This window comes from Callithrix jacchus, chromosome 18, assembly GCF_049354715.1.
Source record: "Callithrix jacchus isolate 240 chromosome 18, calJac240_pri, whole genome shotgun sequence".
In the NCBI taxonomy this organism is placed as follows: Eukaryota; Metazoa; Chordata; class Mammalia; order Primates; family Cebidae; genus Callithrix; species Callithrix jacchus.
This window is the reverse complement of record NC_133519.1, coordinates 30,324,663-30,347,217: the sequence shown is the minus strand read 5'-3', so window position 1 is coordinate 30,347,217 and position 22,555 is coordinate 30,324,663. Positions and strand designations below refer to the sequence as shown.

The following is a 22,555-nucleotide window of genomic DNA, read 5'->3' as shown; positions in this document are numbered from 1 at the left end:
AATTCATAAATACTTTCATAGATTCCATCGCTATTTAGTTTTCAGTTCGAATGTTATTTTTGTCACTAAAGTTTGCATTTATATTCTTTTTGTGTGGATGTCTTACCACTTATTAAAATTAAAATGCATCGTAAGGTGAAACATTATGTACCTAGAATACTGAAGGTAGCACTGACCATTGTCTTTAGTTCAGAAAGCAATGCTGAATTGGAAAAGCAAACTTTTAAAATATTCCTCTTTACTGCATTCTCATTGCACCCTTCCTCTGTACCCTAGTCCTTCTGATTTCCCTTGTCTCTCAGATGATCCCTACACCAATTACACAGAACAATCTTCCTCTAGTAACTTATATCGGACACCTGCCTGTTAGCTGTGTTTGGCAGGCCAGCAGGATGAGGTAATAATCAGAAGAAAATGTTCTGGTTTATTGGCCTCATCCACGTACAACATTATTCAAAACAGTTCTCTGTGGGTGAAAACAGAATTGCTTTGAGATCCCCTGGTCTAATGTTCTGTAGTAGTGAGGAGGAACAAAACTGTAAATTTTTTCGATCCCTTCTAGAATAATGGTAAGATAAATGATATCTGCTTGGCCCAGCCTTTCAGTAATGTTTACAGGCAGTTAGATGTATGTGAAAATGAGAGCCTTTCATTTATAAACATTTTGGCTTTATTCTTTCCAAGTCCAGCCATCTTCTTAAGTACAGCCCTCCATGGTCAGTACAGCAGTGTTTTCCTAAAAGCATATTTTGTGAACAATTTCTCTGGGATGATGGTAGTTTTTGTAAGACAGATGCCTAAAAGACATATGGTTTTCATAGATTTTCCGTCTAGACTAGCTTTATTTAGTGACTTTTGGTCTGAATTGGTCTAGTTAAAGTTTCTGTAGGAGCCTGCATAAAAATTTAAAATGTGAGCATACCATTAAGGTGTAAAACAAAAGTTTGACTTTTTGTTGGCAAGAGATTAAAATGAATTGGTTGAAAATTTCCTTCAGGTTAAGTAATTCTGATCATCGTATATGCCCACTCATCCATTCCACCCCCACAACACTGTCCAAAATGGAAAGGCTTACCCTAAAAATCCCATAACTGTTAAATTCATACACTCCTCACTGTTCCTGAGTAAATTCTTTGAGTTCCAGTTTGTGTGTGTGTGTGTGTGTGTGTGTGTTAGCGTGTGTGTTAGAAAGCTCTAATTCTTTCTGCAGACTCTTTACATGGCCCAGGGGACGTATGATTCGTTACCCTTTTAGCACCAATTTTTACAAACACAGCATTTCTCTCATTTAAAAAAAAGCATCTGACAAACCACTGAATAGAAGCAACTGAACCTTTAGGAGTTTCATAGTGCCTTCAACCAACAATGAAAATTCTGTTTTTAAATGTATTTCAAATTCCTGAGCTAGTGTCAAAGACTTGTTTAGAAACAATATGACACTTTCAGAGGGAAAGAATTACATCTAGACTTGCCCAGAAATCATCCTTTTGCTCCCTCTTTTGTAAGAGCTAATACTGCAGACTAGTCCCAGCTTAACTGCATCAGAAAGAGGAGGCTCGTGGAAGGGAGGAAATGTGGGCCGTTCTGTCTCCATGAGTATCATCGCTTGGCTTCTTTGGCTTCTCACGAACCATTTAATTGGACTTAGTCACATATTTGTTCACTGACATGGCAGCCTGCAAGGCACAATGCCTCTCTGTTTTTCTCTGTTAGCTTTAAAAAGTTTTGTTTTTAAAATTTGAGCTCTAAAGCATGTTAGAGCTCCTCCTGCTGGATTTTTTAAAAATCCGCGATAATTCTTTTTCTTCATATTTACCACCTGGGCTAATAAAAGTGATGGAAGCCTATCATGTGATGCACTTAAAACTGACCTTTTAATTCATCAGGTATTAAGGTCAGGAAGAAAGAAAATGTTGGTGCTACACAGCTCATCTCTGTCTTCAAATTCCTCGTGCTCTTTTTAGTTGCTGTTGTTGAAAAAATAAAAGGAATAGGAAAGATTATTTTTCTATCAGTATTTCTAGTTACATAGTTACCCCAAATCACATACCCATGCTTGAAAGGTTCTGCTGTCTCTCAGAAAGGGACAAAAAGTATTCCATCTTCCCACAGCAGAAATGAATTATACAGTTTTATGTAAAGATTCAAAGTGTTGCCTTTTCCTTTCTTATTTTTCCTTCTTCCTCCTGATTTCCTCCTTCTCAGAGATGGACACTTGCCTCTCCTAGTAGACAGTTCTCAGCACCTCTTTCCAGCCCCTTCCTTCCCCTAAATGGTGGCAGTTGGCTTCTCCCTCTCCTGGTGCCTGGAGTGGGAGTGACGAGAAGGGTCCACCATCCGTGGGAGCAGGTTTCTACAGCATGTAAGTTTCTGGAGGTCTCTCTAGGAATAAGAGAGAAAGGAGGGGGAATGGAAGGGAGATAGGAAGGAAGGAGGAAAAGAGGGAAGAGGCAGGAAAGGAGAAATAGAGGGAAGGAAGGAAGGAATGAGCAAAGGAAAAAAAAATCACTTGTAAATCTCTGTAAAACCACTTCCTTTCTCTGCATGCTTTCTCACACTGTGTCCCTCTTGCCTTCTGCTTCTCTGCATCTCTTTTAGCTCTTTCTTCCCCCCAGTTTATCTTGTCCATGATATACTACAAAGGCCAAAATACTTAAAAGTTAATCTTGAAAGTAATGCTTTTTAGAAATTACTTTTTAATACAAGTAAGAATCCTCTACATTTTGTTTCATGACTTTATTAGGACTTAGGACAAAACTAGTCATTTGGTATTTGTGATAAAGAGTAGAACAACCCTTGATTCTCAAAATTCAGGACTTTCTGGCTTGCTTTCCTTTGCACATACCTTTCCTATTCCTGGAATGCTAGTCCCCTTAACTTCCCTACTTTCTGGAAGTCCTTCCAAGCTCCCAGCCGCATTCCAACTCTAAGCTAGGATTCCAGGTGTTTCTGAAACTCCTGAAGCAACAATTCTGTCATAATCCTACTGTGGTCATAGTTAACTTGTCTCTCTCCATCTCACGAAGAAACTGCTTGTGGGCAGTGACTGTCTTTATTTCTGTATCTTTACCTCTTAACACAGTACCTAGCACATATGTAGGGCTTACTGAGGGGATGAAGGAATGTAAAATGAATTGATTTGCAAGCCACAGTCAAAATTTATTTTGGCGCTAGCCTGATACTTATTTTAAAAGCCAATTTAGACATACTTTCTTGTTCTATTGAAAACTTGCCTGAGTGAATGTTGTAAAATTCTTTTTACAAATTATAAACTGAGCAGAGTTAATGTGGGCAAATCATGTGTTAGCTGCTTTTCTTTTGCCACAAACACAGTAGTGGGTATATTAACACCATACCTATGGGTGAAATATGTAGGACAATGGGAAGAAAGTGTGACAAAGCAGATTATATTATTGTTTATCTCAGAGGCTAATTTATATAGGATATTACCTGTTTGTATCATCAGAAAATTCTGAACTATTTTTCTCCCTATGTTCTTATTTCAAATTCCATGAATTGATTCATATTTTCCCAATGACATACATTATAAAATCATGGGTTCATTTTCACAGGGGAAAGAAATGCTGGCTCTAATACACAGCAAGAATCATATTGAAGAATTCCTTAATTCCTTTAAATGGGCTCCAAGTTCTATGTTCTTTCCGGCATCTACTGTAAACTATTCTTGAACAGTATTGGCTCATTCTGTTACTAAAGCCAAAAAGTCCAAAAATATGCTGAATAGCACCCTATAGTATTTCTTACAGTAAATTATAAAATATTATCTTCCATATGGACAAAATCATGTCTGTTACAGCATTTTTTCTGACTTTAGCCTGATACCTTCTAGATATGTAAAACCTACTTATTAAAAAATGCTCCAAATAAGAAGTAGAGTGCAAATACACTGCTGAAATTTAAAAAACAATGTCCCAAACTTTGGTCTCTTAGAGCAGACATTCACAAGAAGAAGTAGGGGCCCTGCATCACAGCTGTCTTTCCATTTTACCTAGAGGTGTGCTCCAACCCGATTTATCCTTGGGCCCATTCATACTCACTGATTACTGCTTGGGACAGTGCTCTCAGCAGGTGCTGTGGAAAGCTGTAAGAGGTATAGGAGTGATCTCACTTCATAGAAGGTTTTGAATATTGTTTAGATGATAACATATGCATACGCACCTCAAACTTTAAAAAAATGATGCAAGTGTTAAATAATTCAAGAGCGTCATCGAATAGTAAGGCATTCCAATTCCTAAAAATAAAGAAAATGATTTTTGTAGATAAATGCTTCATTTTTTTTTGTATCATAAATAAGTTAAAAAATGGTAGACAAGTTGATATCAAATTCTAGTGGCCCTTGGAAACGTGGGATATATAACTCTCCCATGATTCTAGATGTATGTAAACTGAATTTTGAGAGGGTTATATTTTAAACTTTCAATTATATTTCATTAGTAAAATTTGTAGTATAAAAGAAGCTACTGCATATCCTTTTTATGCAAATAACTACCATTTTAAGCAGATATCTTCTCTAAAAATGTTCAGTCTTTGTATATCTTTTTGAAGGCTTTCTTTTAATTTGGGTCCACCTAACTAATTATGTTGGACTTCAGTCCTACCCTCTCCAAAGATTAGAATTTGGAATGCACATTTAGAGATCCTTACCTTCTATTTATTTTCATAAGCAAATACAAGCTTCCCTAAGCAAGTAGTAGTTACTCTTCTGGTAATGACTAACAACAACAACAAACACTATAGTACAGTGTCTTGGTCTTAACAACATAAGGCTAAAACTGCTTTCACTCGTGCTTAAGTCTAATTCCCAAAGGTATCAAAGTGTTTCTACAACTATTTCTTCATCCTTCTTAAGATTTTCCAGCACTTTCTTTTTTTGTTTTCACTTTATCTGGCAAGTAAATTGAATTGCTAATAAAGCAGAGTAAATTTATTTTTTCTTTTTTTTTTAACTGAACGGTGGTTTTAAAGCATAGTCCCAGGACCAGCAGCATATGGGAACTTGTTAGAAATAACCCACACCATTAGAAAGCTCTGGGGGGCACCCACCCAGCAACCTGTGTTTTAAAAAGGTTTCCAGGGAATTCTGAAGCAAGGTCCAATTTGAGAACCATCGCCTAGAGCATATCAATCTGACTGCCCAATAGAAAGAATTCTGCACTGGAAGTCATGAGATCTTAGTGCGAGCATACGAAAGGAAGAAGACTGAGTGACATAGGACCATTCTGGCTTACACATTTACCAGTCAGATAATTCCTACTTCCCATCCTAAGGAGAAATAATGGCAGGGACAGAAAGACCAATCCATTTCACAAATCAGTATTATGCTACCTGGAAGCAAGAAGCTAGAGGAAAGGTGGTTTACATGCCAACCCCACAAACTGTTGCACCAAAGCAGTTTGCCCTATTGAGATCTTCCTTAACTCCTGTTAAAATGGGGCCTCATATCATGAACACTCAGGAACAGCTAATCCAAAGAAGAACAGATAAAATTTTAGTTCTTCTATTCTTAAAATACACTTTAGTTTTTCTGTTCATAAAAGACAATAAAATAAGGCAAGAAAACAATGATACATGCTTCTCTCTTATCAGTAAAGCCAGTTTCTCCCCCACAATGCCACCCACACTCTGCATGAGCATTTGACTTTCTTACAAAATTCGTCATTGTCCAAAATACTGCAAATGGTCTATCCCTGCAGCTACAAATACAACTTCAAGTATTACATCTTTCCCTTTGATTCGAAAGCAGAAACATGGCTCTTCTATGTAACCATAAACCGCCCACATATAACACAGTGTTTCAATAAACACTAAGTGATACAAGATGCTCCATTTCAATATAATGCCTTACTTAACGAAGCCCATCACTAAACAAAGCAAGTGAGGAAAATCTGGTACAAAACAATAACTTTGCTTTCCCCAAAACAAACTGTCTTGTGAGGTGACTGTCTTTGGGAACTCTTTGAATGGTTAGGAACTGAACTAATGAAATGAATTTTAACAGTAAACTTTAAATGTTTTCTGGTGTTGAAGTTGGCAAACATCTTAGCATTGCCTATCAAGAAAATTCACCCTGAATTGCTTTCTAGTAGAGTGGTACATACAGATTTTTGTCGCTATTGTTTTAGAAAAAAATAGATCAAATGCTTATTTCTTCCACAAGGGTTAGTGAGGAGCTCTTTAGGATTTTTATTTGCTAAGTACATATATGGGTTCCTTTAACTGAAACTAGGCATATTTCTAAGATATAATAGTTACTCTGAGAGAACATGAACATTTTGTCTTTTATTCTTTTAATTATTAATTCACCATCCATCTAGCTGTGTAGTACCTATTAAATGCAAGTCCTTAGGGACATCCTTAAAGAGCTCGTAATGAATAAGTGATCCTGATTGATTAGAAAAAGAAAACAGTACTCAGAACCACAGGTCATGCTAAGTTATGGGATACGGTAGTGAAGAAGACTAACAATAGACCTGGCACATAGCGGAACCATATGTTCTCCTTGTCTCCTGTCTTGACTTCTTTCTGTAATTGCCTACTACTGTTGTCCTCTTGTCCCAGCCACATGGTCCAAGGATTAAAGCAGAGATTAATGAGAATTTACTGTGCCATAATAGTATTTAAATATTTCTATTTTCTATCCCCACCATTGAATTCTTCCCTTCAGTAGCCATCATTTAAGTTCCAGTTTCACTCATTATAGAACTACATTCCCTTACAACTTCCAAGTTTTATATGCAGTGGTTACAATCACATTTGCCATTACTTTGACCACATTATTGTATTTTCACACTTCCCAGAGTGTATTCTCAGACTCTGAGTTACAAATATTTACCCCATTTTTCCACTTAAAAGAGAAGCTACTTGCATATTTGTTTTATTCCACTTATCTTCCATACTGAATAGATGCTGAGCTCTTTCAAGTCATGTAGCATGAAGTAGTCCACATATTAGATGCTTAATAAATAATGTATGAAATATATAACTGGAAGTCTTGTTATAGATCAACTAGTCTGAGTCTCCTGTGTCACAGATGAGAAAACTTCTGCCTATAGAAGTTTAATGGGTTAATGATTGTACAATTTGGCAATTGGAGCTAGAATCTACATCTTTTGACTTCTCATCCAGGACTCTTTCTATGTAAACATAGTACCTCAAACATAAGCTTCAGACATGCCTTAAAAGTGTAGCATCCTTGACCTCACTAGACCTACTCACCTTGATCTAGCCTAGACTCTAGCCTTGCTAAACATCTTGTTTAGGCAATTTTCAGTCATTTCTTCATTTGTCCACTATTCAGCAAATACTTAACCACTGCTTTTTATTCACATTGTACCAAATGCTGAATACACAGAATAAATGCAAAATATATGGTTTCTTTTCTCAATGAATTTTGAATCTATATGGGGGACACTGGTAATAATCTAGTAAATAAATACATAATCACAAACAGGGTTTTGTGCTATAAAAGACAGAAGCATGAAGTGATAGAGGAAGACAGAGGAAGTGGGGAAATCTATGGGATGGTCCAGAAGGACTGAGAAATAACAATTAAGTCAAGAACAAGAGGATCAAAGAGAAATCAGTTTCATTATCTCTTAGCTATAAGCCTTGGTCCAAGCTATCACATATGCATGAAACGATTTTCAATCCATCATGCCATGCTGCATCCTACTTCTCACTGAATTTGTAGTCTAAAATCAACTTTTTTTTCTGATGAAATTCCCTAATTAATTCCATTATCAAAACTTCTGGTACAATTTCCCTCCTTAAAATTCAAATTCTGGCCAATTCTCTCCTCCCATCAGCCAACTGGTTAATTGCTAATAATACACATCCATAGGTTACACGATTATCTGTCAAACTTCCTGAGGGTAGGGAGGCTTATTATTTGGTATTTATTCCAAATACCTACTAAGGAACTGAGCAGATACTTTAGAGTCACCAAGGATCTCAATCCTATATGTCACTTTAGCTTTTTTTTTTTTTTTGCCACGGCTATGATTTACTTACAGAAATCCTTGTATTTATAAGACCAATGATATCACAAGCATTCATTAGTTATTTCTTGATTCTAGGAGGAACTTTCATTCATTCAGTGGCCAAACATTCAGTGACTGAATGACAAGCAGTGAGCTAAACACTACAGTTACATGAAGATGATTAAGACACAGCTCATTTCTAATCAGTGAAGATAACACATAAACCTAACTAGAGTTCAGTGGTTCAGTGTGATGACTAATAATAGAGATTTGTTGAGATGCTATAGAAACAACTGTATCAGGAGAGGGGAAGGCAGATCAGAGAAGGCTTTACTGAAATGAGTCTTGAATGATTAACTAGCAGTCCCAGAAGATGACCAAAAGGACATTAGAATGTAATTGCATGTAGCACCATGCTAAACACTGTATGAAACAAGTTAAGTGGGTGTGACCTGTGGCCTTCAGAAAGTTCATATCAAAGAAGAAAATTATGCAGATTCAAGATTCAGGACATAAGAACAAATACAGCCATTTTAAATGAAAATGGGGCTGGGTACCATGGCTCACAACTGTAATTTCAGTGCTTTGCACCTCCCCAAAGATAGCTTTCCTTTAAAGACTCTTAAACATTTTTCAGGTGCATGAGGTAAAAGGAACTCTACTAATATCTATGAGTTCGTGTTTGTATAGTTAATATTTTCAACAGTAATCAACAGTATCTCTTCTGCTTTGATTTTTCTTTGATCTTGTAATTTAATTTTATAGTTCCATGATTTTTAAACAACATTTCATAATTGCTTTCTTAAATTTTTCTAACTTCACTTCTTCATACCTGAGAAACGACATTCAATTTGATCAATTTAGAATTTCTAATACAGAATAAAATTTCATGACTCTAATTCCAGAAGGAGTCTTTCTGAAAAAATCGGTTGCAGAGTTTTATCAAAAAGAAACATATCAATTTCTAGACTTTGTCAAATGTGGTGGGGGGAGTATAAAAATGATGTTAAATTTGGGGGGGTATAAAAATGACTACCCAAGGTACCACCTATGAAGTCAAGTATGTAAATACACTAAAAAACCTTGTTAATATATTTAGGAAATAAATGTAGGAGTTCAAGAAATAACTATTATAATAGTAATAAATATTAGTAATGTTGAGACTCTTCAAATACAGTAATATTTCATTATCTAAAGTATGTTTGCTCAGTAAACTCAGCTATCAGAAACATCCTTACCAACTAGAAAGTGAGTAACACTACTGTTACTAATACTAAAATCTTTAAGACCTAAAATAGGAACTAGCACTCCTGAAATTTAAACAGGTACTCACACTGAGCCTATTTACACTTATTATAGAGAACTCTAAAAGTCTTGTTTTTCTGATTTTTAGTGCTCTGCAAATTACAAACAAAATATATATATAGAACAAATTGGAGAAAGTTATAAAGGCAATGAGAAGTGATAACTAATATCCTGAGAGAAAGAAAAAGAAGAAGAAAATTATATGTGAGAAACAAAAATTCAAGCCATCATTGTCTGAAACAATATACCTATTAGTTCGTGAAGTAGGCATAACAGCACCACAGTTTGTTCTATGTAATTATTATATTCTGTTGGCTAAGACATGTGCAATATGTTTCAGATGGCGTTCAAATAATTTTATATTTCATATTTTGGAAGGAGTGACTTCAGTTTTGAGAAAGATTTGCATATGAAAAAAGATGTAATTTTCATTAAAAATGACTAGCTAAATGAAAGATGACAATGTTAAAGTCATTACAGATTGTAACCACCTCTGCTGGCCTGTATGTGCATGAGCATGTGTGTAGTGGCTCTTTCTCCGTGTCCTTGGAACAATGTTCTGCTAGATATTCTACCTGTTTCTTTACCTTTCTCTTCCTTTCTTTCTAGCCGGAGACCACCCCCATCACCAACTCGTCCCACTATAATCCGCCCACTAGAATCCTCCCTGTTAGACTAAATGAAGTGTCTGGCATGGCAATTAATCACTAATGAATTATGTGAAAGCAACATGTTTGATAATCGTTGCAGTAAATCATGAGTAGTCGCATGTGTGGACATCAGTAGGCAAGTAACCAGTTTTACTAATGCATTCATCACTCATTTTCATTGCTTATGGTTTGTCAAACCTCTGGGGTTTGACTCTTGAAAACTGCTGACCTTTAGAGGCTTTATATGTTGTACTGACCATGGTAGGTTTGTATAGCAGCCCTATATTCTGGGGATTATTTGCCTACCATGGCATATATTTGAAATTGCTTTGGATAAGTTTTCTAGGCTATCTACCAGGTAGCTCGTTAAATATAATTCTTCAGATATGAGATAGTGGGCTTAGACTTAAGCCATACATATTCCTTTTCCCACATTCTGTTTAGGATGACAGTAATTCTGTTGTCTACCATTAATGCTACCACCTACTCCATAATTACCTATTTAGGTCCTCTTTTCTTCCTCTTTATTTTATAAGACTGCTAAGAAGTGATTTTTTAAAAATTAGGATTCCTTAAGAATAAACTTTTCCAGAAGCACGAGGTAGTTTGCAAAGGAAAAGTCTGCACTGTTTGCTCTAAAGAGCTTCTCCTCATTCCAGTGTGTTTTGCTTCATGCTAGAAGCATATGCAACAGTGAATCAAAGCTTCTTTTTTTTTTTTGTTAGTCAATATATTTGGCTAATTAGTTTCAGAGTTCAAGGAAGAAGCAAAATATCACATCTCTAGTACTGTTGGGAGAAACATAATTTCTTTATTTATATTCACCTCGTGGTAGGTTATATTGAAGACTGACATGGAGAATGTTTACTTTTTTAATTGCTCTAATTTTTGGCATAACTACACTTTGATACTAACTCCAGTTTTACCATTATTATTTTGGTTAGAGAAAAAAATTCACTCTTTACATGCTAATTTGTTATCCTGTTATATAAGAATTTATCCTACCTTTGAAACAGGTTCAGTGTAACTTTCTATCCATTCTAGGCTTTCTTAATAAATCTTGAGGCTATGGGATAATCACATTAAAAGGTGGTTCCTGAAATGAAGTCAGTAGAAGATGACATGGGGTAAAAGCAGAGCTCACACTTACAGTTGTACTGTTTCAAAGTCCCTATCCAGGTCACTCCAGAAAAGGGTATTGAAACATTGAGATCTAAAGCAAATTTGAAATTTCTTAAGATTTCTAAAATTTACCAGAACGGTTTAGCCTGGGGGTTAACAGTTCAGTCTTGAGGCTAAGTTTTGGACCAGATGATTCACATGTAGGAAACAGCCAGAAGCCAACTGGAATTTTGTGTGCTAACTGTTCCCAGACAGCAGAGCAAGTATTCACTGAGTGGGGGTGTCCCATGACACTATGTCATATTCTACAAAAGTAAATCAGGTTTCACCAAGTAAAATGTCTCCCTTTGAAAGTAGCAAACATGATTTGTATGTTAACTTAACTTTAATTTCCTGTGTAGTTTATACCCAGAGCAGATACCCATAAAGTATAAAGTAAAAACTTTTAACCATTATTAAAAAGAGAAGTTACCATGTTGAATGGTGTTGTACTGAACTTATTCTAAAGCTTACAGCTAGCCCACTGATAATTGGTAAAAATCAGAAAATACAAAATTTACATAAAGGGCATTTCAACTTTTAAGGTTACAAGTGATTGTATAAAAATATCACAATCCTAAATCCTCTTGTCTCTCACCCCCAACCCCAAGCTGGGGGAAAAAAGTTAACTCTTTGTGAATGGAACCAATGCACAAGATACATTTTAAAAATACTGTCTCAGCTAAATGGCAAAATGTTAAGCAAACGTCCATAGTAAAACAAATAATCTTCAGTGAGATCTTTTTATAAAATTTCTTGTTTTTAGGATTCCCTTTGCTTCTTCCTTTGAATTTGCTAAAATAGGCAGCTAACGGATTATATACTTCAGGGTTTGGCTTTGTGCTAAACGTGGTTTTGTGTTTTGCTGTATTTCAAAATTTTCCTTCTGTTAAAGGAAAATATTGTGAATAACCACTGGTGTGTTCTTAGATCAGCACAAACCATGTCAAAAAAAAATTGGAGATTTGTTTTTTCAATTTTCTTTCCACTGATCTTAGGCAGTAATAAACAATGGCATTTGTAATCTTTGGCATTTGTTTTTAGATTATAGTCCCACAGTTGCACTGTCCCAATTGTCTCCCTTTGTGGGTACATTTTTTTGTTCTTTCCTCCTAAGTTATTTCTAATAGAACTCAGCCGCCTGTAGAATTTCAGCAGTGACATTGGAGAATATTTTTAGTTGGCTGCAGCACTATGTCATATTATTAGTATGAATCTCATTTCCCAAAGGGTTCATATTCTGCTAAAAGGAGATGCCAATGTTGAATGAAGTCTGAAACTCTAGGATGTGCATAGTTTGACGTGCAGCATGCACACCAGGCCTTAAGATGGGAATGCAGCTTAATGAACTTTCTGTTTCCCATACCATTTCTAATCCTTTGTGTAATTTCCTCTTAACTGATTGCTCTGATATTGTAAACACAATAGATGTAGCTCTATCATGTCTAGCATAATAAAAAAAAATCAGTGTTTTTAGGATTTGGGAAAATAAATTGTAAATGTTTATTTGATAGGTAAATACAGTTTTATTGTCACATGCTAATTATTGCATGCATATTGACTAATTGGAATAACCATTTACTCAAATATGGACAGATTATTGAAATAGTATTGATTTAGAACAGGTATATTGCATTTCTAAAAATCATCTACCAAGGTTACTCATCTGAATATTGCTTTTAGATGTGTTTTATAACATAGACGAGCAGTAGAGTCTGTTTATTAGCAAATTTCCTATTTGTTCCAATACAAACTCACTTTATTCTGAAGTATATTAATGAAACCAGTTCCTGTGATGTAACTATAAGCCTTCTGGACTTAGAATTAAAAAGTGGTCACATAGATTAATTTTGTGACTTTTTAGTATAGACTGTAGCCATAATTCTCAAATATGAAATGGGACCTAATACCAGTATGTGATAAAGGTTGATGTTTTCTGTGTACAAACACATTTTCTATGCATGTGTCTCTGTGTATATGGTATATACCTAGTAAGTATGTTTCTGTAAGTACGTGTATTTTATGTCCAATTGAGTAGGTAGGTTTAAAAATACTTGTTAAAAGGCCACAAGCATGAGTGTGATTGTATGTGCATTGTGTGTATATATATATAAATATATGTATATGTATGGTTGTAAATATCCATGTATGTATACATGTACTTAGTATGTGTGGTATCAGTATATTTTTGAAACTGTGTTAATACAGCAGCTAGCTTTGGATGCTCTGCCATAACATGTGACAATGGTTCATTTCTCATAACATGAGGTATACAAAATTTTCTAACTCTAGATTATAGTCATTTTGAGAGGCACAAAGCTCATAAGTACCATGACAACATGGCAATATCCATAGACATTTGTATCTGAATCTGAAGCACTTCTATCTAAGAAGGAATCACCAATATTTTTGGATAAGAAGTGAAACCTCTGGAGACCTAGCTTTAAGATCTCTAATTGGAACTACAAATTATTTTTGGATTGCTGAGCTGAATCTTCAAAAGCTACATAGGTCTACATAATCATTTTTTGTCTATGGTAGAAGTAAAAAAAAAATAAAGGGATACAGCAACATGAAAGTAGCATATTTTTCTGAGTAAATTTGCTAAAACTATAAGGGAGAAGCTATCTAATACCTGGGAGGTAGGTCATCTAGTTTTTCAGGTAAATATTTTTCATTTGGCAAATGGCATAATTATTTGAAAGTGATAGGAATCGCCTCAAAATGAAGAATAAAGCCTAATAAGTCTCTAACTGTTGAACTCATGAAAGATGATAGTGTATAAGACTTAAGCCATGAGTTTTCTATCATTTCACTTAGAGGACTACTATCTGTGAGCTCAGAGTTTAATGTAAATGAATCTAGATGATTTTGGAGAAAGGATTATTAGTTCACCAGATCACTCATTACATTCTAAAAGGCTCAAATGTGTCTCCTAGATAACCTTAGTCATCCTGTCTAGTTGGTATGTTAAAAATTATGTGGTGCTGTGTATGTGAAACTTTAAGAATATTTTTGAAGCATATGTAATATATGCATTGCTATTTGTGTGTGTGTGTCTTTGTATATATGTAAGAGTGTGTGTATGAGAGCAAGAGAGAGGAAACTCAAGGAAGAGTCTTCTGTTTGTCTTAAGACCTGTTCATACTGGTATATTGGTGATACTTTTTACCTCTGGTCAAAGGTTTCACACATGGCTCAGCTCAAGTCATTAATCTCTTTTTAATTTTTACCCTTAAATTCCTTAAACTTTGCTCATTATGTAATTTTTTAAAGTTATGACAAAAAATTACTCTGTCTAACCTCTTGCATTGTCTGCTACCGATTTGTTAAAATTTATTCCCCCCAATCAGCAATTCCACACTATTACTTGATTTGTGTTATAATTCCTGTATACAGCCTTTGTTTTGCTTGCTTGTCTATTTTTACTTTCCCTTTTTTGGGTCAAATTTCTCTTTTGCTTTTTTTGAAGAAGGAATATACAGAAGCAAAATCTTGTCTTCTCTGTTGATTCTTTAATTAACGTGAGCCAGATACTTTCCACTATCTTCTTGGCACTTTCAGGACTTCTTAATGCTGATATATGGACTCTTCGAATGGAATTTTTGAAGCAAAGTCCTAAAGCCTGTATCATTCTGGAAGGTCACATGTACCTATTGTGAAAATGTGAAGCTGTATTTCTGAAGCTGAAATAAATTATAACATTTGAAGGACCCTTTTTCCTCATTCTTGTATATATTTGAGTCATGTCTATGCATTTCAATAATACATGAGTCCTCTAAATATTTATAATTGTTTTGATTAGATTGTCCCAGAGTTACCAAAGTACAGAATGGATAGCATTTTGCATTTTTGTCATTAACTTGGAGAAAGATGAGATTTTTAAAGGGAACAAATTGGACAAATCAGAAGTAGGAGAGTGAGAGACATTGTGTTTCTGATTTGAAGTCATTATTGGAATAGATTGAGGGACACAAACCTTAGCTGGAGGGTATGATGTGACAGTTGCCAAGAAGCACCATGACATTTTGCTGTTGATAAGTATTTATTTTTAAAAATCCTGGGAAGTGGTAGGAGGAAAGATGGTATGCCCAAATGTTAGGTCCACAGAAGGCATTTCTTATAGCAAACATTTGAGCTCCTGACCCAAAAATTAGCCTCTGTTATTTGTTCATTGGACATAGAGAGGAGAATTTGCCCCCTTTCAGTTTCCCCAGTTTTAAGAGAATGTATTCAGAAAATGAAAGAATGACACATCTTTGTTCTAAGAGTTTCCAGAGAATAGAGGAAGATCCTTTATTACAAGAGTTTTGATGACAAGTTCCTTATCAATTGACATAGTTCCAGATTGTGCCATCTAAATGCAGAAGACAAGAAGGGGAAAGGAGGAGAGGGATGTTGGTTTCTTTTCTTTCTATGATCAAGGCATGCGCATTGTGAACAGATTGTTGTGCTAATGTACTCTTTCCTGTGGAAATTTCTTTCTCATATCTATATGTTTTCCATGAGTGGAACATCTATACCTTCAAAGGAAGCTTCTTACTGGAAGAAAGATTCTGGATGAGAATCGTGCTGTATACTTGTGTTCTGTTTGTTTTAACTGGATGATTTTGAAGTGTGTTAATAATATATTCAGAGTAGTTTCTAAAGATAATTTACAAAAACAAAGAAACTTATTGTAACTATTTGGCAATTCTTCATTTGTGTCTTAAAATAGCTCTGGCACTGGTGTAAACATATGCTCAATCTGTTTCCAAGATTTTTGTATTTCTGATGGAAACTTTAAGTTTCATATTGAGAAACATGTTTGGTATTTGGGTTAGACTGACCTCATACTTTGCTTCAAAGCACTTCAACACACACCTGGCATGGCCACTTTTCAGACCTGTTACTAGTGTTATTTTACGTGATGGCAGCCTAATAATTAGAATACATGTAAAAGATATTGGCTAAAACTACAACCTTAATTCAAAATTTCCCAAAGTGCATCCCATGAGATCTTAATAAGTTTTACATACACATACACCAAGTGTTTTTTGGCCAAATATGCTTGAGAAATAATGACTAAAAGTTAAGTGTTTCTTTATTGAAAGACTTTACAGAAGCCTTAAAATCAGACTGTATTGTGAATCTCTAAGAGACAAGTAATGTCTACATATTTCTCAGACTCATTTGACCATAGAACATCTACAGAACTAGTGTCCTGAGGCACATTCCTTAGGAAACTCCTTCAGTGGCTTTAAGCCAGAGGAAAAGCCATTGAGTATGATTTCCTCAGTACAGACTCTCACTAACAAAAAGTTGAATGATAACATCAAATGTAACTACTCAGGAGGCTGAGGCAGGAGTATCAGTTCAGCCTAGGAGTTTGAGACCAGCTTGGCAACATAGCAAGACCTCATCTCTTAAAAAAAAAAAAAAAAAAGTCGTTGTTCTTGTTGTTGTTTTTAATTAGCTGGACATGGTGGCTCATGCCTGTAGTTCCAGCTACCAGGGAGGCTGACGCAAGAGGATCACTTGAGCCCAGGAGTTTGAGGCTACAGTGAGCTATGATCATGCCACTGCACTCTAGCCTGGGGAGCAGAATGGGACTCCACCATCTCTTAAAAAAGAAAAAGGCCAAATGTAAGAGCAACAAGAGCTCTCAACTAAGGACAATTCATCTGGAACTCTGGTACTTTGTCAAAGCAGTTTTTGAATCTTAAGGAGGAAAGTCACATAGGAACAGGTGGTCTGAAGACAGTTTAGAGACATACATGCCTTGAGTCTTAATGAGACTTACATAGGATTCAGATAATTTTCTACCTTACCTTTTCTCTCTGACTCTCCAAATAAGAGATTCTTTAAGTTACCTCCGTGAGATTATTGTGAAGGAAGGGATCCAGACTGATTTAAGATTAATCATCAGAGAATAATGTTGAAGAAAACCTATTCCTATTGCCTTACTTTTCTCCCTTTCCCAAGCCTTCAGGCTCACCCACTGCTCTGGGTTATTAACTTACCTAAATGATGGGCAAAAAAAGCAAACAGAATTTTTTGTGAGTTTTTTTTTTTTTTGAGACTGAATCTCACTCTGTTGCCCAGGCTGGAGTGCAGTGGTGTGATCTTGGCTCACTGCAACCTCCATCTCCTGGGTTCAAGTGATTCTTCTGCCTCAACCTCCCCAGTAGCTAGGATTACAGGCACATGCCACCCTGCCTGGCTAAGTTTTGTATTTTTAGTACAGATGGCATTTCACCATGTTGGCCAGGCTGGTCTGGAACTCCTGCCTCAGCTTTCCAAAGTGCTGGGATTACAGGGATGAGCCACTGTACCCAGGCTTTTTTGTGAGATTTTAACAGAAAAGAAAAAAGAAAGAAGATTTTAACAGAAAAGAAAAACGCTATAAGGAAGACTTCATCAGAGATCTTGCCAGAAGAATGTCACCATACGACCAAATTGCGGCGTTGACATAGAGCCAAGAGAATGTGGATAATTCATCATTCTTGTTAATAATTGAGTCTTTTATATATGACTTATACCCATGTTCCAGATACAGCATTTCCAATCTCCTTTACCTGTTTTGGCCAAAACATTCTGCTTTGAAGTTATTTTTCAGAATGCTTAAGAAAATATAACCTGAAATTATAATCTTGATTAGGTAGATTTGTTTATATGATGAATACTAGTATGATGAGCTAGTAAAAAGCCCAAATATTTGCGGCACTTGCCTTTAAGCATTTCACCGCTGTACAATATAAAAATTCTGCAAAAGAAAGAGCAAAAAACCCAACTGCCCATATCCTCAATAGAACTAACTTTGACCCAGTAAATGGTGTCATCATCAACAATGCCTTTTCAGCAATGAGAGGAAGGTTAGATACACTAAAGTGAACATGAAAAGAAAAAGCTGTCTGAGGATATAAATGTCACCCTGATGTTTCAACCAAACATTCTAGCCGTCAGTGGAATATATTCCAAGACATAAAGTTTCGGATCCTGTTGCTCCATCAGAACACCAAACTAGCTCAAACAGGAAAGTGTTTTGGCATATGTTAACAGAATGTCCCTTTAGCACTGCGGACTTGCTGTTCAGTTTAATGGCTCACCTCCCCACCCTGCTGAGGTAATTAAAGTGTTCTAAAGCCCCTTCAGAACTCAAAAATAGTTTCTGTTTTCTGGGCAGGTGATAAATCTTATTGAGCTTGACAGAAATTTAATTACACTTTCTTCATGGAAACACCAGGGATACCCATTACCTGCATCTCTAAAGCTAAAGATTTGCAGACCCTCTAGCCCCTGCCCTGCCCTGGCCCCGTGGTTGAAAGGTTAGGTACCAACAACAAGTTCTCCATCATTTAAATGGATGAGAGGCCTCTTTAGTGTAGTCGGCTTAAAGTGGGCTGAAGAAAAAATGACTTTGGACTTTGGGGAAGGTAAGATCATTTTTTACCACTGCCCAGAAATAGAGCAGTCCATTTGGCTCCATTAACATCTCATAGAAAATGAAAAAAAAGTTCTTCCGTTTTTGTTTTTTATGGACTTCATTGCTCCACTCACTGAAGTGTTACAGGAATAGAATGGAAGTGAGCATGTTGTTGAACACATGGATAAGAAGTCAAAGAGAGTAGGGTCTTGAGAGAACCTCACCATTCTACAGCTTGCTATAATGTGGAGTTCCTTAACGATTTGGTTAGAAAGGGGAAATTAAAGTATAGACTTCTGCCAGAAACCAGAGGGAAAGCTTTACTTGGCCTGCTGTTTTCCTACTTACAAAGCTGTTCATTGCAACGTAGAGTTTACTGTATTTTCTCTAGCTGCAAATCATCTCCCTGCTGAATGCCAGAAATGCTCATGTCAGATGAAGCACAACTTAGACCCTCATTTCATTATCTGTGGGTTTGATGAAATGCAAGCCAGCCCAGGGAAATGGAGAATGATCCAGCCAACCAGATTTCATTTGCCCTGGGCCCACTTCAGAATAAATCAGAATTACAGTTATACCTAGCTCTTAGACAGAGGAAAATCCTAGAAAACCCTGGGGTCCCCATGGACCAGACCTAACCTCCTAGTTTCTCTAGGCCTGAATCCAGGCTATTACACATCAGGACTACTCACCTGGAGCAAATTCTGATTTACAAATCCTTTTTTTCTGAGATCAACCTCTGGCATTCTCTGCATTGTGATTATGTTGCTCATTTGATCTCTTGACACCTTCTAATTTACTTCACTTAAAAAAAAATTTAACCTGCCATTGTCTACATCAACTCCCTCTACCCCTGTGGAGATTTCACAACATTCATTGCAATCTTTGGAAATAATTGAGTGTCACAAAATCAGGGTTGGGAATCAAATATGCAAGGTATAAAGGTATTTGGCTTTGGGACTAGTTCCAGTTCTCCTAAGAGTGCATGGACTTAATCATTCCACGGTGCAAAGTAAGAAGCTTTTTGAGTGAGCTCAAAATGGTCCGTAGCTAGCACATTGCTAATAGTCAGGAAAAGTCCTGGGAACTGCTAACTTAGCCATGCGATGTCCTTTCATTTCCCTTGCATGTCTGCATGCTTTTGTGTGTGATTTGAATTTGACTTTTGTGAGCAATTTTTTCATGCTATTTTTTAGGTTTGTTTTATAATTTAAATATTGTTTTCTTCCTCTGCATCTGTGTTTTTCTTTTTGTTACTTTGTTTTGTTTTGTTTTTACTAGGCGACCCCCTCCTGCAGTTCCAGGACGACCATCCTAACCCCCATTATTCATCTCCTTTTGTTTTCAACAACATGCCTATCCATGGTATTTAAAAGCTTTTCATTTGCACTATATGTCATATGTACATAAAAACTTTTATTTTTCATCCATGTCTATAATAAAAACAAAGTTTATTCTATATAAAAATGAAGTGTGTTCTGTTTTTTTTTTTAAAGAAGATCTAAATTTAAAAAAGAATGTGTTTCAACTAAAACAAGGTAAGGTGGATATATTATGTGTTCTTTTAAGGAGCTTAATCCAAATGTTCTTAAAGCAATTGTGATTTAAGATGGTCTTTGGTAGAGACTAATAATCTATCTTCAAGTGAAATTTCTGTCCAATAGAAGAATAAAAAGAAAAAGAAAATTTATGGATGTCTAGAAAGATGCAGAGACTAAATAATTTCAATCCATCTCCAGGAATCCCATTTTTACTTCTTATTGCACCAAAATATTTTTAGAAAATATTTTTGTTTTTCTATAACAAATTCTTATTGTTTTTCTAAATACTCTCTTATAGGAGATAAAATGTAAGATCATGGAAGAAACTGTAGGGCTCAAATATATAAACCTCATAAATTCTATATGGCAAATTCAAGGAAGAAAAACCATATCATTCAGAAAAAAGTAAGACAAGGAAATGTTGCCACTTTGAGAAGAAAAACTCTTCATGATGTCAGTAAAGCACGAGAAAAATGGAATCCATATAAGTCTGAAGGAAAAAGGAACTTTTTTTTATTCCTCTATCCTCAAATGGTAATTCTAACACTAAAAATTTAATCTATAATTTTTTAACAAGCATCCCAAAGATGTATCTAAATAAAATGTTTATTATTAAGGTAATATAGTAAATTTCACCAAATATGTGATCTGAAGCCTTCCCAAAGGTTTGAGATTTAATTCAAATTTTATTTTTTGAAAATGTACGTGGCCTAAATTGGAACTTAAAAGTAATCCTTCTCAAATGAGATCACTCGGAATGTTCTCCCTTTCAGCATATTAAGATAGAAAACTACAAGACAAGAGAGTCAAAGAATCATTCATCAGTTCTATTTACTTCACATCTGACCTAGGTAAGCCCTGGCAAAAGAGGTATGTGGAAGATGTGGGCAGGAACCCCCAACTGCAAAAGGGAGAGTCCTCATTAGTAATGCTCTTTCTTTGGACCACAGTTTTTTTTTAAGGATTGGGTTCTCCACTCAAAAATGAAAAATCAGTTTCTTGGATTAAATATTCATATGGCATGTTACATTTTTTAGTTGTATCCCCAGTCCAGTGACTACCACTTACAATCACTGGCAACTAAGAAAGTTCGAAGGCTGCAAACCTCGAACTGATACATCAACTGAAGCTCTTGTATAGCAGGAGGGGATTGAGTTGATGCAAAATAGCACACAGCATGAAGTCTTTTGTTCTTCCCTTCCCCTCTTCCAGGCATTTGATCTTTAAATCAATATTCTTTTTGAATAGTGTTCTTCATTCCAATAGACAAAATGAACCTAGATGATTTCATACCACCTCTCCACATAAAAACAGAAGTTGTCAAAGAGAAGGTTTTCTTCAATTCATTTTGTCTTAAACGTGGACTTATTTTTATACGCAGTGTTACACAGTTTAGATGTCTAAAACTGAAATTGACCTGATGAATGATGAGAAGGAAATACTCCAGTCATAACAGAATGAAATGATAACCTTACTTTTCCTTAACAAAGAACTACGTTCCCTTCCTTACATTCTACTGGCAAGAAAAAAGAGGGTAGGGGAAAGGGACAGGGGGGCAGCCTGGAATGAAATTAAATTATGCTAAGGTTTGTTAATAGGTATTTAGTAAATAGTGTTTCTATGTTTCATAATGTACCTTTCCCCAACTCTTCCTACCTCTACCTCCACACCTCATGTTTAATAGAGTTGAAAAATTACTCCCTTCTTCAAAGTTAATCATAACTCAGGATAGTCAGGAAGACCCAAACTATTATGCCTCTAATAAACATAATATTTCTTATATTTTTTCATTCCTTTATGCATCAAACATTTCTTGAATTCATTATAATGTCCTAGACCCTGGGAGCACCAGAGAAGTAACAGAATAAAAGTAGCTTACAAAATAGCTAAATAAGGAATTACAATGTAGTGCTATAATAAGAGAAAAGTTTGGTTGTCTTTCCAGGGAGAATTGTTCCGATTTCAGTACTAAAGCAGCTATTTGAGTGATAGCACCCTATTATCAACTTTACCCAACACCCACTAATGTTCCAGAACATGGTGATTTTGACTTCTGACAAAGAAAGGAATATTAGAACTCATTTCAGCCAATCAGAAACCAAACTTTTCATTCTGAATGGAATTATATGATTCAAGGTCTAAATCACATAGGTGTTGGTAGAGAAAAAGGCATACTGGTATTGAAATTGTAAAGTGGCCTGTTTACTTTACTTTGTGTCCTAACAAAAATGCTTTGGATTCAGGTTCTCCACAGCAGTCTTCCACTGGCCATAGTGAGGGAGCTAGGTCTCTCCAGTCTCCAGCTAGAAAAACTCAGAACATCTAAAGGTATGAAAGATGGAAAGAAGAGAACTAAAGGTAGGAAAAAAATAAATAAGACTTCCAGTCCTTTCCTTATGTGGCTTCCCTGGTAAATGTTTGTAAGCCTTGGAGGCCACATAAATATTGAGGGGTGTTTCAACAGACATCCTAGAAGTTGAAAGCCAAAAGGAG

At 35.7% G+C, this 22,555-nt stretch overlaps 1 protein-coding gene across 11 annotated transcripts in view; it reads left to right on the top strand.

Annotated features, from left to right (window-relative positions):
* The window catches only part of DNM3 (dynamin 3), a 551,570-nt gene extending 531,582 nt beyond the window's left edge, over positions 1-19,988 (top strand). For 7 of the 11 annotated variants that reach the window (XR_013529540.1, XR_013529536.1, XR_013529535.1 and 4 more), the window contains one exon: positions 9,915-14,829. Coding sequence is in view for 7 of the 11 variants with exons in the window: in XM_008985018.5 (XP_008983266.1) it covers positions 9,915-9,984 (70 nt within the window). In the remaining 4 variants the exon portion in view is untranslated. Of the gene's footprint in view, positions 1-9,914; positions 14,830-19,802 lie in introns of those variants that run through there. The other 4 variants (XR_013529537.1, XM_035280126.3, XM_035280125.3 and 1 more) reach the window with 1 other exon arrangement.
* The last annotated feature ends 2,567 nt before the right edge of the window (positions 19,989-22,555 follow it).